We start from the raw sequence: 17,330 nt of genomic DNA, 5'->3' as shown, positions 1-17,330 counted from the left end.
AAATATAAGAACTGTTGCCAGATTCCTAAATATTAATCCACTCCACTGAATAACTATTCACTATACAGCACTATCCTTTTGAGCATATAGGCCCCAATCCTGAAAGATTTAAGCATGTGCTTAACTTCAGTGGAACTATTCAGAGTACATAAAGTTAAGAATATGCGTGAATCTTTTGAGGATTAGAGCTTTACTGACTTGAATCCAATCCCCAAAGTAATGTCAGTGGAAAGTCAGAGAAAGCACCAACAAAGAATGGCCAAACCTCCTAAAAAACCCAATTTGTACATTGCAGTTTATTGAACCATCTTTTGTCTTTTATTGTAGAAACAATATTCACAGTGGTAGAATATACTCACAAAGGCTGCTGTGGTTATCCAACATCTCACCTTGCTTCAGCATTTAATCACCTAAAAAACCTGTTTATTGCTAGTAACTGAGCTTCATAATTACATTTTCACCACTAATAACACTATCTTTCCTAAAACCTGTATATTTCTGTGTCAAGTTTTAAAACAGGATCTTAACCATAGACATCACTATCAGCTCAGTCTATGATTTATTTTTGCAGTTGCTTATCTATAGGGAACAGAAGAACACTATAAAAACATGCTGTTAAAATATTTTAAGAAATTTTCTTATATTGGCACACCCAGTAATCCAGGTAAGATCTGTCAAACACTTTTGAAGAATTAGTATAACCTTTTGCTTTGTGCTCTCCACAGCTACTAATCTAACCTGGTGGCAGTGATCAACTGTATTAAAACAGCCTGTGTAAAATGTTCAAAAGCACCTATATGGTTTAGAAGCTTAAGTCCCACTTTCAAAAGTGATTTAGGCACTTAAGAGGCTATGGGCTTGTCTAAATGAACAATTAGTTCATGGCAGGCTGAGGTGTAAATCTACCCCACATGAGCTTGCCATGCACTAAGTGTCCATGTAGACCCTGCTACCAAATACTAACAGTTCCCTAGTGTGCTTTGATGTAACCTGCTTTGAAGTAGGAAGGGTTTAGCACAAATCCCACTGACTTACAATAGGTCGCGTGCTGCTAAATCACTATGGCACTTTTGAAAATCTCCTCCCTATCTAATTAGCTATTCTGAAATTGCTTTACATAAAGACAAATACAGGTAGGTGAAGATTGTACAATGATTAAATCAGAACACTTAACCTTGGTGTCACAAATGTGCTTGCTTTTCAAGCTAGAATGTCCATACCTCTTTGTATCTGCTCAGTGCAAAATATAATTTGAAGTCTCTCTACATTTTACTTATGGCAAGTTTGACATGCCATTCACAGACTTGCAAGACTGCCTGTGGTCTATTTTCAAGAAAGCACATGACAACGTTGTGGTTTACATACGGTTAGTAGGCAACACACTGTTTCTAACTAAAATGGTCTCTCTCCCCACCATCTCAGCCTGAATAGGGACCCAATGATGATAATCATTTTAGCCACTTAAAAAGTCAATATTATACATTAGATCCCATTATAGTACATTAAAACATGATAAACTCCCAAATAAAATTTCTGTATAAAAATCGCACAGTGAAGTAGTATGATTCAAGCAACATTAAAACAAGATCGAGGAAACTTAGCTTTGAATTTTTACTTCTAAATAATTTAAAACAGATTACTGTATAAATCTAAGGCTAACAACGTTAGTTGCAAATATCTCTTTTCCAAGGCCCAATTCTGTAAGCTGCTGCATGACCTCTGTTCCTACTGAAGTTATTATGGGTGCAAGGTTAAGTCACAGGGAGTTCCAGTGATACTACTTGCAGAGTAACGCACTACTCATAAGTAAGGATGGCAGAATTGGACATATAGGAAATATATAACTTTTCAAGCTCAGGAAGTTAGTTCTTTCTATTGCACATTGCAGGGTGGAGTATGTTAATATAGAAACAACAAAGAGTCTGGTGGCACCTTAAAGACTAACAGATTTATTTGGGCATAAGCTTTTGTGAGTAAAAACCTCATCCGAAGAAGTGATTTTGTAGATACAGACTAACACGGCTACCCCCTGATACTTGTTAATATAGAGGGGCTTTCATTTTTCACTTTCTGTTATCTACAAAACAAGTTGGCTAAAGGGCGTCAACAATGAACAGAAGAGAAAGCAGATGAATTAAGATAACTAACGTCATTAGAGCATTGCAGCAATGATTATGGTTGGTATTACAGTTTTAGTATAAGTCCCTGTTTATAGACATTTAAGTTTCTGAAGAAACACGATCTGGTCCAACCTCTACCACATCTGTTCTTAGTTTAAAAATGACTTTTTGTATGTAGAAAAACGGTAAGTTATTGAGCGTGGTGCAGGAATTACTGGGTGAAATTCAATGGCCTGTGTTTTGCAAGTCAGAGTAGGTGATAATAATAGTCCTTTATGGCCTTAAAGTCTATGGCTTAAAGTCTATGAAATAAAACTCAATTCAGCCATTTTTGAGTTAGAGTATTTCAAAACAAATCAAAACAAAAATACCCCAAGATTTTTCATGCTTTAAGAGATTTTAACTGCATTTTTGTGTGCTCAGATTTCAGACAGATGGGTTATTTTAAAAAAATCTCATCACAGAGTGATTGTTCCACAAGAGCAGAAGAGTTGAACTGACTAGACTCTTCTCTTCTTGTTAGTACAACATCAGCACGGTCTGAAGGAGCAGTAGAAGTGTGAATTCCCTTAGTGGGGGAATGTCTAAAAACATATAGTGGTGTGAGAAAATGTGAGATGCCCATAAACTTTTGCCAATTTAAAACTATTGTATTTTTAAGGGTAGGGAGGAAATGCAAAACGTAGACCTAGAGGTTGTGGAGGAGGGGAGAGAGGGAGTTTAAAAAAAGAAGGGGGGGGGCTGCCACTGAGTAATGGGGAAAAAATTATTTCCATCAGAAACAACAGCTCTTGCCAGGTTACAGACAAGAAGCACTATCTCCAGAATAACTGATACAAGTATCAAGACATGGCATAAGCCATAAATAAGGACAAGTCACATGCACAAAGTTACCAAAAGAAAGAAATAATGGAAAGAATAGCATACTTAAGATTATCACCACATTCACCTTAAATGTGGGGGGAAGGAGGGAAAGCTTTGGATTTAAATCTGAATTGATATTTAATAATAAATGTATAATAGACACAAGAAAAAAAAAACGTTGGTACCATTAAATGGCGAAATAAAAATGAAAACAACCAAGCAAGACCACAATTGTTTCCTGCTGTTTCTAGCATTCACATAATCCAGCTACTAATTTTATCTCACTAAGGGTTATTTTCACATCAAGAAGCAGTGTGTATGGCTGATGGCACGCATACTTAAATGTCAAAAAATGCCTATGAAACTTGACCTTTTAGCTTTATATTTATTTGCTGAAAAATACTCAACATTAAACACAGGAAGCTCTAAAGATGTGACAAAGCAGGGTCTCTAGAAAATATAAGGTAAAATGAAGTTCTTAAGTCTAAATCTGACCAAAAATACCAGAAAACTGATTACGAAAACAAGATGTCAGAGATATTCATGAAGGAATCAATCATGAGCACCTTCACCTCTCATGGAAGGACCCGAAGTATGTAACCAGGCTACGTATTCAGAGTAACACAACAATCAAGGCTGGGAAACAGAATCCTGAGCACAAACATGTAACGGATGTTTGCTGGATATACAGCTGCTAATACAACACATGGAGGAGTAGAATACCCAACTCTCCATGCACTCAGAGTAATCTGCTAGATAGATCAAGATGGTGGTTTGGCTAGATTGTGATCCCATTTGCCACAGATACCCCTCTGACAATCGCTTGGGCTACTTACATATAGCCTCTGCCTGCATTCCTGCAGATTACCTCCACCGAGCTCTGCGGCATACCAAGTTGCCATGCTTGGGCACTCTGCTTCCTAATGCTGTATGTTCTCAAACCAGAGCAGTTCTGCTGTTTCTTAAGCTTTCCACTGCTGTGGGGAGGGTCAGGATTTCAACGTGTTTCCAAACATAACTTTGAATAATAACAAAATAATAGAATATTACTTATTATTATTATTTTACTTGGTTAAACACAACAGGATTTGGCTCAGAGTTAACCAGCAAGGATATTTTTGCTTTTCTTATTTCCTTCTCTCTTCTATCATTAAGTTAGAACGGAGCATCACACAGGAAATGTGGTAACCTTTCATCAAATGTTGGGTTTTATGAAAGTGTGGCATCATATTTACCCAAAATACTTTAAAAACCAATCTTGCTGTTCACCAACCACAGGAACATACCCTACAATGAATTCACATGCACAACTCCCAATGACTTTCACTGAAGTTTATTTAACATGCAGATTGATGGCAGCATGCAGCCCGCAGCCTCAAAAACTGATGATTAGTGCCTTTGACCTTGCAGTTCTAAGTGACAATATAGATTTTGATATTCAGACAATAGAATACTGGACAGAAAAACAGTAAACATCTAAACTGCTTTGGGCAAAATGACCGGTTCACTTCCTAGAACAATGTTTATTCTTCTGCATATAAATTAAAAGACTAATAGATGGAAAGCAAATGAGGAAATTAAACAGTGCTTGCAGATGATAGAACAATGAGAAATATGAGGAAAAAAATTTCCTGTATAGGAAAACTGCCAAGACCACCAGTATTTCTGGAAATAGTATCCATTAAAGATTTCTTTTCTAAATTTAAACAGGGAATTTCAACAAAGCACATGTGGTATTAGCACAGAATGAATACTGGACCCAGATATCATCACAGCAAAAATATATAAACATCTTTCATATTTTGAAAATGAATATGTTTTTAAAAAAAATGAGAGACTTACTTGAGCTCACTATGAAAACCATCATATCTTAGTCATACTACCTCCCTGTTGATGCCACATTTAATAACAAATGCCAACAAGATCACCATCAGCAGCAATAAGCTTCAAAATGCCAGCAGAAGTTTTAAATAAATTTTGTATTAATGTGTTTCCTGCCTTGGATACTGAAGTTCTCTATCCATATAACAGGTACAACCCTGACGAGAGTAGTGTAACCTTCCATACATCATCCACAAATGTGCTTCAGCCCTAACCTGGAAAGAACACTTTAAGAGCAAGAATGTAGTTCATTTTCCATGTTGATTCAAATTCTTGGCTTCTCTGTGTGTGGATCTGTTTTCAGGACAGAGACCTAATTTGTCCTCAAATATATAATAATTTGCCTCTGCGATCATGGTCTCTTAACTCTACTGACTCAGCTTTGGAATTCACTTCCCTTGGTATGAAATAACCAGAATTTGCTCATGTTAGAGAATGCTGCAAATTTCATCAGTTTCCTCTGCCTTTTAGCCAAGGGGAGGTGAATCTAGGCTGGTAATATTTCGGTGTGAGCTATTTTATGTTTTAAAATATCCTTTTTGTTAGCCTTGTTTTGCTATGCTGGATTAGCTACAAAGTTTGCTGATTATTTTTGTATAGATTTTGCTTTCAAATTTGTTACAAGAACTAGGAGTTTAGTATTTGGGCTTTTAATTTACATATAATTCAAAAGAAATAAGATACAAAGGCCTGAACAACCAGAAATAAAATCTGAGTAGAAATAAGTGACTTGTTTTTATAGAAGGAGAAACAAGAGCAAACAAGAGCAAGCTTGTAAGGCTGACCAAAGAGATAAGGAATAAACTAGCAAACAATGAAACAAAAAGCAACAGAAACAGTTGTATTCAGCTGTTAGGGCAACTAAAAGTTCAAATACGATGATGCAAACCACAGGAAAAAAGAAATCTAAGAGTACTGTCTCAAGTTGTTATGGCAACTGAAATCTCAGCACAGCAACCAAATGAACACTATCCACAAGTTTTATTTCCTGCGCATCCAGATCTTTGTGAAATAGTATACTATAATGAACTTAGATCAAAATAATATTTTATGAAAGCACAAAGCTAGACCTACCCAGCTTATCCTATGATTTATCATCATGTTGCATCACATAAAACATTAAAATAAGGCAAAAACAAAACACAGGAAATTTTAAGACAGCAAGAAGGAAAACCATTTTAGAAGTTGCGCTCCATGTTTCTCTTTTAGATGCATCTTCCTTCTCTTTCAAACTATACTAAGATGCCTCTATTGCTATTAGAAATTTATCCCATCCATATTATTTTGTATATATTTGACTTCAGTCCCTTTTGTGCCTGTCCTTTCTTTATGAAACCTTTTCTTGTATTTAAACATCTCCAAATATGCTTGAGGCATTTAATGACCTCAGGATTTTCTTTTTCTTTTAGCTATGTCCCCTTCTAAAATCAAGTCAACTTTACACAGCAGCACTCTAAGCTAAAGGAAAGAATTACAATTTAGCACATACGTATCCTGGCACTGATCTATTCTCAAATTCAAATTATAAAGGAACAATGGACAACTTCTCCTTAAGTATATGGAAAAAGCTATAATCTGCAGAAGTTTACTACAAAAGTGAACAGAAAATGTTAATACTTAGCACGCTATGTTGTGAGGGAAAAAATCTCACTGCAGTAAACAACGTGTGGCTACAATCACTAAACCTTGTTGAGGAAGGTACAGAGCACGGCATTACTGTATACATGGCAGCCTGTTCAGTAGGGAGCCAAGACATTCATAGCGATACAGCAAGCTTATTTGAGACCATTACAGTCACAGATGAAGCCTTCACTCGGTTTGCAGCTGTCCCTCTGTATGCTTAGGAATCTACTGAAATGTACATATCATCCCACACTTAGGTGTTAATATATTTGTATAATAAATTACTGCTACCCATTTTTTTCTGTAGTAAATTGAAATATGTCCAAAACAACACTCCAGATTTAAACACCCTTTAAGCACTTGAGACAAAAAAAAAAAAAAAATTATTTAAAAAAAAATTTTCGGAGAAGGGAGAAACTATACTGGACTACTGTCTGGAAAACTGTTTAATATATAAAGGCACAGTTCTGCCCTCAGATATACTTTAAGTACAATTGTCTACTATTACAGTTACACTGATGTAATTTAGAGCGAAACCGGGCTATAACCTACTGTCTGTAATTTCCAATATGTAATGCTGTATAAGTTCTAGTGAATGGGTGAGGTGAATTCCCCCTTTTCCCTGCCACTGCTGAATCCCATCTTAAGATGAAGTAATCAGGACACTAGAATTTTGGTAGGAATTCTGTAAAATTAAGTAGCATTCAATTAGCAGAAAATATGCATGAGAACATATTTTAACCAATTTTCCAGTGCCATAATTCTGTCTACGTGCATAACTGCCAAGAAATCTAGGTCCTCTGTTAACTGAAAGACCCCTTTAAAGGATTCTAGCCTTTGACCCTTTAACCAAAAACAACTTTAAAATGTATATTGGAAATGTTCCAGTCAAAACTTTTAAAAGATGTCTGTCTAGATATAGTATTAATTGAGCAGAGAGATAAACCCATATACTGCAGACGAGAAAGAGAGAGACTGTTAGGTTTTATATTTAACTGGGTCTGGAATAAACCAGAAATAGTACTTGAGGCACCACAATTTCTATTCTTAAGGGTAGAAGTTTGCTTTTGAAAACACGCTGATCCTCTGGTAGTTTATGATTTAAATGATGTGGTCATTGCCTCTGAAAAAGCACAGAGCTGTGTGGACACAATAACTCAAGGGAAGTAGCTTAACCTAGAAGGCTAACCTATTTTATGGAATGGGATAGGGAATAAAACCAGTTTCAGTTTCGTTAGGTTCTATGGGTCCATTAATACTATGGACAATGCATGTTTCTGTTTAATAACACAGTATTTAGTACACAAGGAAATTAACGTGTAAGATCATTGGTTCTCAAGTATAGAAAATGACCTATATCCAATATTTCTGAAGGATGTAAATCCTCCATCACCCCCATACACGTAATGCATATGCCAATTATGAAATACAATATGTGGATGGGAAAGAGTGCTTTCTGGAACCCTGCAGTGCTTATTTTACTCCCTGGAGCACGAGAGTAGATTACCCTTATCTTACCATACATAATTACAAAGGATATTAGTAATAAAATTATCCCATCCTTTTTTAAATCCAGTCACAGCAGTAATTATCTATGATCTCCTGCAAAAATGAATTTTGCAGTGACTATACATTACACAGAATGGCATTTTGTTTTATTCTTTTTAAGTTTACCTGTCATTAATTTCACTAAGTGAGCTCTTACTGGTATCATCTTATTAACAAGCTTAAATAGAATTTTAAAGTCTAAGGGTTTGGGATTTCTTAAACAGACTGATATCCCAATGAAAAGAGAGTACTATTACTCAATAGGAAGATAAATATTAAAGGAGCTTATGACTGAAACAATTAGAAGAGGTTTTAGTAATAATAATTACTAAGGAGAAAGTGTATTTTTTCAGCACAAATCCATTAGGTCTGATCCTACACAGGTTGGGTCTGTTCCAAGTGGATACGGAAAAACATGGTGAGGTCATGAGATTCAGAGCCTGGGCCAACTAATAGCTTTCATGAAGGCCTTGGGCCAAAATTTGCTCTCATATACAACTGGTATTAGTCCAGTGTAACTCTACTGAAGTCAGTGGATTTACACCAGTATCAATGAGCAGAATCTGGCCCCTTATTTCTCCTTTTGCACCATGGAGCCTCCCCTCTTCTTTAAATAGCACAGCAAGATTTGCTTTTAAGACAGGAAAATGGAACATAGGAAAACACATTATGTCAACAGCTTGTTCCTGAACTACACAGGACTTCATAGTCATTTAATGAACTAGGCTGTGAGAATAAACAGGACAACATAATTAGGCTGCTATCGATGCTTCAGCTTGATCTCTTTAGATCAGGGGTGGGCAAAGTATGACCCGCGGGCCGTTTTAATCCAGTCCTTGAACTCTTGCTGGGTAGCGGGGTCTGGGGCTTGCCCCACTCCGGCACTCCAGCTGGGGAGTAGGGTCGGAGGCCACTCCACGTGCCGCTGCTTCTGGGAGCCATGTCCCCCCTCCGGCTCCTACGCGTATGGGCAGCCAGGCTCCGCTCCGCACACCGCCCCACAGCTCCCAGCGGCCAGGGACCACCAATTTCAGAAAGGGGAACTACACAAAAATGAGGTGGTTAGTTAAACAGAAATTAAAGAGTACAGCACCAAAAGTGAAATCTCTGCAAGCTGTGTGAAACTTTTTAAAGACACCATAATAGAGACTCAAATGTATACCCCAAATTAAAAAACATAGTAAGAGAACAAAAAAAAAAGAGCCACCATGGCTAAACAACAAAATAAAAAGCAATGAGAGGCAAAAAGGCATCCTTTAAAAAGTGGAAGTTAAATCCTTGTGAGGAAAATAGAAAGGAGCATAAACACTGGCAAATGAAGTGTAAAAATACAATTAGGAAGGCCAAAAAATAATTTGAGGAACAGTTAGCCAAAGACTCAAAAAGTAATTGCAATTTTTTTTTAAGGACATCAGAAGCAGGAAGCCTGCTAAACAACCGGTGGGGCCACTGGACGAGCGAGATGCTAAAGGAGCACTCAAGGACGAAAAGGGCATTGCGGAGAAACTTAAATGAATTCTTTGCATAGGTCTTCATGGCTGAGGATGTGAGGGAGATTCCCAAACCTGAGCCATTCTTCTTAGGTGACAAATCTGAGGAACTGTCCCAAATTGAGTTATCAGAGGAGGTTTTGGAACAAATTGATAAATTAAACAGTAATAAGTCACCAGGACTAGATAGTATTCACCCAAGAGTTCTGAAGGAACTCAAATGTGAAATTGCAGAACTACTAATGGTAGTCTGTGACCTATCGTTTAAATCAGCTTCTGTACCAGATGACTGGAGGATAGCTAATGTGACACCAAATTTTAAAAAGGGCTCCAGAGGTGATCCCAGCAATTACAGGCCTGTAAACCCAACTTCAGTACCCGGCAAACTGGTTGAAATAATAAAGAACAATATTGTCAGACATGTAGAGGAACATAATTTGTTGAGGAAGAGTCAATATGGTTTTAGTAAAGGGAAATCATGCCTCGCCAATCTACTAGAATTCTTTGAGGGGGTCAACAAGCATGGGGATCAAGGGGATCCACTGGATATAGTGTACTTAGATTTCTGTACTTAGTGTACAGAAAGCCTTTGACAAGGTCCCTCACCAAAGGCTCTTAAGCAAAATAAGCTGTCATAGGAGAAGAGGGAAGGTCCTCCCATGGATTGGTAACTGTTTAGGAAACAAAGGATAGAAATAAATGGTCAGTTTTCAGAATGGAGAGTGGTAAATAGTGGTGTCCCCCAAGGGTCTGTTCTGAGACCAGTCCTCTTCAACATATTCATAAATTATCTGGAAAAAGGGGTAAACAGTGAGGTGGCAAAATTTGCAGATGATACAAAACAACTCAAGATAGTTAAGACCCAGGCAGACTGTGAAGAGCTACAAAAGGATCTCTAAAAACTGGGTGACTGGGCAACAAAATGGCAGATGAAATTTAATGTTGATAAATGCAAAGTAATGCACATTGGAAAGCATAATCCCAACTACACATATAAAAAATGATGGGGTCTAAATTAGCTGTTACCACTCAAGAAAGAGATCTTGAAGTCATTGTGGATAGCTCTCTGAAAACATCCACTCAATGTGCAGCGGCAGTCAAAAAAGCGAACAGAATGCTGGGAATAATTAAGAAAGGGATAGATAATAGGACAGAAAATATCATGTTGCCTTTATATAAATCCATGGTACGCCCACATCTTGAATACTGTGAGCAGATGTGGTCACCCCATCTCAAAAAAGATATATTGGAATTGGAAAAGGTTCAGAAAACGGCAACAAAAATGATTAGGGGTAAGGCACGGCTTCCGTATGAGTAGAGATTAATAAGACTGGGACTTTCAGCTTGGAAAAGAGTCGGCTAAGATTGAGGTCTATAAAATCATGACTGGTGTAGAGAAAGTAGATAAGGAAGTGTTGTTTACTACTTCTCATAATTCAAGAACTAGGGGTCACCAAATGAAATTAATAGGCAGCAGGTTTAAAACAAATAAAAGGAAGTATTTCTTCACACGATGCACAGTCAACCTCTGGAACTCCTTGCCAGAGGATGCTGTGAAGGCAAAGACCATAACAGGGTTCAAAAAAGAACTAGATAAATTCATGGAGGATAGATCCATCAATGGCTATTAGCCAGGATGGGCAGGAATGGTGACCGTAACCTCTGTTTGCCAGAAGCTTGGAATGAGAGGATGAATCACTTGATGATTACTTGTTCTGTTCATTCCTTCTGGGGCATCTGGCACTGGCCACTGTCGGAAGACAGGATACTGGGCTAGATGGACCTTTCGTCCAGTAGGGCCGTTCTTATGTAAATACAAATATATTCATAATATTGTAAATGTGTAATGAACACTGTTCTTTGCTTGAATCATCTACAGAGCCTGCAACCCAAACGTTTTGCCACTATGTAAAATGTGATTATTAGGGCACTACCAAATTCAAAGCTGTGAAAAACGCATCACGGACAGTGAAATCTGATCTCTCCTGTGACATCTGGTGCCCAGCTGGGGGCTCCTTCCCTGCGCAGAGTTCCAGCTGCTAGTCCTGGCGGGGATGGGGAGAGACAAGACTTCCTCGTCTCCAGTAGGGATTGCTTCCAGGGCAAGTCAGACCCACCTCTGGCTGCAGGAAGCTCGGCAACTCCAGCTGTCAGCCGCCCCTCCCCCCCCCGACCCCTTTGGGCAGGAGACTGTTGGGAAAACCAGACATATGGTAATCCACCCCCCCCATCCTCTGTGACCCTCACTTCTGCGCTGCTGCTAATGGTGGCACTGGCTTTAGAGCTGGGCACCCGGCCAGCAGCCTTCCTCTCCGACTGCCCAGCTCTGAAGGCAGCACCTCTGCCAGCAGCGCAAAAGTAAGGGTGGCAATCCCATGACCCCCTTACAATAGCCTTGTGACCCTCCCCCGACCACCTTTTGGGTCGGGACCACCAGTTACCAATACTGTGAAATGTCAGATGTAAACATCTGAAAATGTGAAACTGACTGATTTTAAATCCTCCTAGTCATGAAACTGAACAAAATGGAACTTGAATTTGGTAGGGCACTACTGATTACCCACTGTGAAAGTAACTTTAAACAAAAATGAAATTAGCCAGTCTGTTTTCATTGGCTAGTTGAGCGAAATACATAATTTTCCTAAGTGATTCTAAATGCATAACCTGCGTAAACAAACTAACTAGTGAAATTCTTATAATTATTCAGTTTTCATAAACCCCATTGTTATTAGAGACAAGGTGGGTGAGTAGTTACCATTTACGATAAACAATCTGTTCCACCTTGTGTTAGCAGTGACGCTCTAAATAGGTTTCCCAGACCTGCAGAGTTCTGTGTAAGATTGAAAGTGTCTCTCTCTTACCAACAGAAGCCGGTCTGATAAAAGATATTACCTCACCCACCTTGTCTCTCTAATATCCTGAGACAACATGGCTACAATACTGCATACTACATTGCTATTAACAGATGAAAGGACATTTTAAAAAGTCCTTTTAATTAATTGGGGCAACTCAACCAAATATTGACGTGAGACTGTTTTCTGAAGTGCAACACTTTGTTTTAAAGGTTTTTGTTGTCAGGACCTACATTTAAAGTCAGCAGCAGATCTAAGTCTAAAGCCTCCATTCCATTAGCACAGAACTCTGCATTCAGGTGGGTATGCACTAGTAGAGCCTGATGCAGGACTGGAACCATTGTGAAGATATCAATAATTATTCTAAACATTCCTCCTCAGCAAATCGGATTTCTCTTATTAAAGGAGTGGGGGAAACAATGCCACCTCACCACATAAGTGATTCTGACTATTAGAGGGCATAATAAATATTACTGTACTATGTAACTGCATTTTATGTAGGGATGTTGTTGACCACGATTAACTGCAGGTTAAAAATCTGCAGTCCTATAAAATACAATTTGAATTGTTTGTTATATGTTTGTTATAATAAGTGGTTGCATAATCATCTTTTACCTCAAGAATGAATTTCAAGTAGATCACCTAATTTTTTTTAATAGTAGTTTAATCAATATACACTTACTGCCTCTCATACACTTTGTATTATTGTAATGTCTTTGAGTCTTTAATGTATTTGGTTGCTCCTCAATTTTCTCTTGCAGTTTAGACCAATCCCGAACTGAAATTGCTAACTGAGGAAGTTGTGTGCAAGGCTGCAGGAACCGCAGAAAATTTATTTTGATGGCTTACACAATACAAAAACTACTATTTTTTAATGATCCATACTCTAAAGCTGGATACTATTAAATCTCGTTTGCAGTTTTCCTGCTTAAGATGGAGTGACTGAAGATCTTACTGAGATAGGGAGATAAAAAGTGATGAATCTGATATAATTTATAAATCTGCGGGGGAGATACCAAAATCTTGATACCCCTTAAATAGCTAACCCTAGCTCATCAGAAAGGTCCCACATCCTCTCCCTTTTCCAGACCTGGTGACCAAAGCACCAGGCTGCCAGGTGACTTGCACACTGAGGTCCAGCACACACACCAGTACCTCAACCACCATTGCTCTAAGCATTACACTTCCCCGGCTGCCTGGCTCCTTTGCACTGAAACCTGGACACTTGAAAACCCGGACAGCGGATATCTTCTTGGGGTTGGACATCGCAACCTGCCTGCTCCTGCCACGGACAGTACTGCGACTCCGGCCTGAGCTGGTTCTCGTGGCAGGCCATTCCTCCGGCATGCAGTCCGGAGACCGTAGCACCCAACACACCCACCAGTTTGCCAGCCCTGCACCACGAAGCCGCCCCTATCAAAAGGCCTCGAGGCACAGCTGCTCCCCGCTTCTCCCCAGAGCCCACTGCTCCGCCTCTAGGTGCTACCTGCTGTACCCACCCTCTTCACTGTGGGGCGGAGGCCATATACCCAGTGGCCAGGCACCTGAGCTGCATTGCCCCATGCTCCTGGGCGGGACTGCGCCCCCTACCTGCTACAGCCGTGCACGGGGTGACCCTGCTGGGTCTGCCTGTGCCTGATGCTGCACTTGTTGCTGGGGGGAGAGTGGAGAAACACCAACCTGCACCAGGGTTAGCCCAGGGTACAGCCCCCCCCATGGCGTTGCCCCCCTGCCCCGGGTACAACCCCCCCATGGCACTGCCCGCTCCCCCGGCCCCAGATACAGCCCCCCCCACGGCGCTGTTCCCCCCGATACAGCCCCCCCCCACGGCGCTGTTCCCCCCAGGTACAGCCCCCCCCCCACGGCGCTGCTCCCCCCAGGTACAGCCCCCCCCCACGGCGCTGCTCCCCCCAGGTACAGCCCCCCCACGGCGCTGCTCCCCCCAGGTACAGCCCCCCCACGGCGCTGCTCCCCCCAGGTACAGCCCCCCCCCACGGCGCTGCTCCCCCATGACGCAGCTCCCCCCGGGTACAGCCCCCCCCCGCCATGGCGCTGCCGCCCCCCCGCCCCGGGCACAGCCATGGGGCTGGGGAAAGAGACCAGCGGCTGCTGTCTCTGTTAACAGCTGGTGCCTGTTGCTTTTGGGCGCGGCTGCCCTGTCCCCGAGGCGGGGAAGGTGAAACTGACCCGCTCCTCTGGCTGCCGGTGTCTGTGCCGGGCTCCCGCAGCTTCCGCGTCCCCATCGCACCCGCAGTCTCCGGGCAGCAGCAGCCCCGCCATGGAGCCCATTCCTCTCCGACACCAGCGCCCCCTGCTCCCGGGGGCAGCCTGGCCCACAGCGCCGCCGCCTCTGCCCGGGCGGGGGGCGAGCCCCGGCGAGCCGCTCCGCTCCGCTCCGCCGCACAATGCCCGCCGCGGCCGCCGCCTGGCAGGGCGGGTCTGTGCGGTCACGGGGTCTGGGGGAGGCGGCGAGCGCCAGCACGGGGTGGGGAAGGGCGTGGGGCTGGGACCCGTGGGGCTGGCTGGCTGCGTGAGGCAGAGCCGAGGCAGCACGTGTCTGCGGGCGGGAGGACCCAGCCTGGGCGTGCGTCTGGCTGAGGAGAGGGAGGTGGCTGGGGCTGTGTACGTGAGGCTGAGCGGCGGCGTGAGTGTGAGTGGAGGGAGGCTGAATTTTTATATTCCAGCACTGCCCGTAGGAACACAGAATTAAAGACAAAGCGCCAGAGCCCTTCCCTGCAGGATCGAGCTAACTCCTACTGAGTTCAGGGGAAGCTGTTCACATCCTGCTGTAGGGGAGAATGTGGCCCTGACAGTCAGTATTTAATATACTGTAATCTGAAGCCCCCACCGGACCCTGGGACTATTTTATTTTTCTTGTCACAGTTTTAATACTCTTCCCTAGATTTCCCAAACTTAGTCCACACACTGCTGGTGGTGGCGGCCACCAGATCATATGCTGGAGAGCTGAATGGTTTTATGGTGCAACTTGCTACTCCTTATTTCTAGCTTCTAAATGCCAATAAAAGCCAAAACCATATTAAAAATGTTCCTGTCACCTTCTATAAAATAAGCAATGGCTGTAGGCAGAGCCGGATTTACAGTTTACGCGTCCTAGGCACAGCATCTTCAACACCCCCCTGGCCACAATTGACCTTCCTGTATTCAGTAAAAAATGAAACTTCTAACCCACTTTTAACTTTTGGGTGCCCGTAGGATGCAGGTGCTCCAGGCATGTGCCTAATTGGAAATCTGGCCTTGGCTGTAGGGAGCTGCAACAGTGATCTTGCATGATCGTGAATGAGAAGGGAGATGGTCTGTTGTTTTGACAAGGGGGTGTCGGTGTCTAGGGACCAGCAAAGTATAACATTTTAATGAAACCCTTCCTCACTGTTACAACGTTAAGCAGTTATGTATGATCCAGGCTTTTATGTCAAGGTATTGATGGCCACTTCCATTGTAACAAGCACCATTAATATTTTAAACTTTTTATTAGAGCTAGAAAAAGAAGAAAAATCAGTTAAAGAGTTTGAAATGTAAAGTATTAAATAAAGCTTTCATTTTTAACAATGTCCCTTATTCCCTTTCCTTTTAGATGCATATAGTCTTTTATACAGAGAAAACTCTGACAGTCTTTTAAATGGTATTACCTATTGGATGCTTTTTTAATGTTAATTTAGATGGTTTGAAACTGTTGTTGTTGGAGTTCGGTCCTGTTTTCTCTCTCTTTTTCTCTCACACTTCTCCCCCCAAGAGAAAATGCAGCTTCTGCTTTTAGCTATCTTTCTGGTCAGAGGCTCACAGCATTGTTTGAAAAGGTGGAGTTGTTTTGATGGCTAAGCCAGACTCTTAAGGTACATCTACACGTGGAGTTGGGGATGTAATTTCCTGTCTGAGGAGTCATATCTGTACTAGCTCTGATGGAACTAGCACTGTAAAAATATAGCATAGCAGCAGAGGGTGCACCCAGGGATGTTTTCAGCATTTTGGATGGGATTATACTTGGGGTGGCTAGCCCCTCCCAAAGCTAGCACAAGTAGGTCTCCTCAAGATGGGAATTACACCTCCAGCTCAAAATGGGGACATACTCTTAGACAGAAGGCAAAAGGAGAGTGACAAGAAAAAGGAGAAACAAATGAAAGTGGTGATGTCATCTGGTTCCTTCTTTCTGTCCCTGTCTGTTCAGGACATCTTTCAGGATCAGTATGATGAAGGCCCAACAGTGTAATTGACGATCCCAGCAGACAGTGTGGCTGCCAGCCATTATGGTGAATCTAGCTTCCTCCAGTCCACCAGTCCTCTTCCTCCAATTTCTACAGTCTTTCAGCTCATTTTCATGCCAACCCATGACTTTCCCAGGAATCTTGCAGACCACTTATCAGAGTTTTTTTAATCATGTAATAAATCCAGTTTGTGCCAGTCTATTTGGTTCCGACTTTTGCTGACTTTTATGAACAATTTTATATAACAGGCTGAGTTGGACGTCTGTTAGCTGGGACCCATTTAGGGTTACAGTCCTCTGCACAATAGATCTGTACAGTTTTGAACAGAATAGGTGATTCATGAAACAATTTCTGAGTTAAAATGTAGTCTGTGCTCTATTGCAAGGAACTCAACTGAGCAGCAAGCAGAATTATTAGTCATATGCCACGACTGTTCATTGTTGATTTATTTTCCCACACAATTTTACTTTGTACTACATGAGTGCCATAAACATAACTTTTTTTGTAATTGATACAAAGTGAATTATATTATTTGTTTTAATGCAATCAATACAAAGAAAGTTTAACTTCAAACACAATAGATTATAAAACTCAGGGAGAAATACGAGGTCATAGTTCCAAATGGAACCATAGTTGGCCACAGTTCACACAGTATGGATCGTGTATGTGACGGTAATAGAAATTTATTAGTGCATGACTTTTGTTGCACATAAATTTATAGATAACATAGAA

The 17,330-nt window shown here is 41.2% G+C and overlaps 1 protein-coding gene across 1 annotated transcript in view; it reads right to left on the bottom strand.

Moving 5' to 3' along the window:
• Window positions 1–14,852, bottom strand: part of FAM241A (family with sequence similarity 241 member A) — a 34,366-nt gene extending 19,514 nt beyond the window's left edge. The window contains exon 1 of the mRNA XM_054029578.1: window positions 14,566–14,852. Within this exon, the coding sequence (XP_053885553.1) occupies window positions 14,566–14,667 (102 nt within the window). The 5' untranslated portion in view covers window positions 14,668–14,852. The remainder of the gene's footprint in view (window positions 1–14,565) is intronic.
• Window positions 14,853–17,330: the final 2,478 nt, after the last annotated feature.

The sequence above is a fragment of the Malaclemys terrapin genome, chromosome 5, assembly GCF_027887155.1.
Source record: "Malaclemys terrapin pileata isolate rMalTer1 chromosome 5, rMalTer1.hap1, whole genome shotgun sequence".
Taxonomy (NCBI): Eukaryota; Metazoa; Chordata; order Testudines; family Emydidae; genus Malaclemys; species Malaclemys terrapin.
The sequence above is the reverse complement of the archived record's forward strand: the minus strand, read 5'-3'. Positions and strand labels throughout refer to the sequence as shown.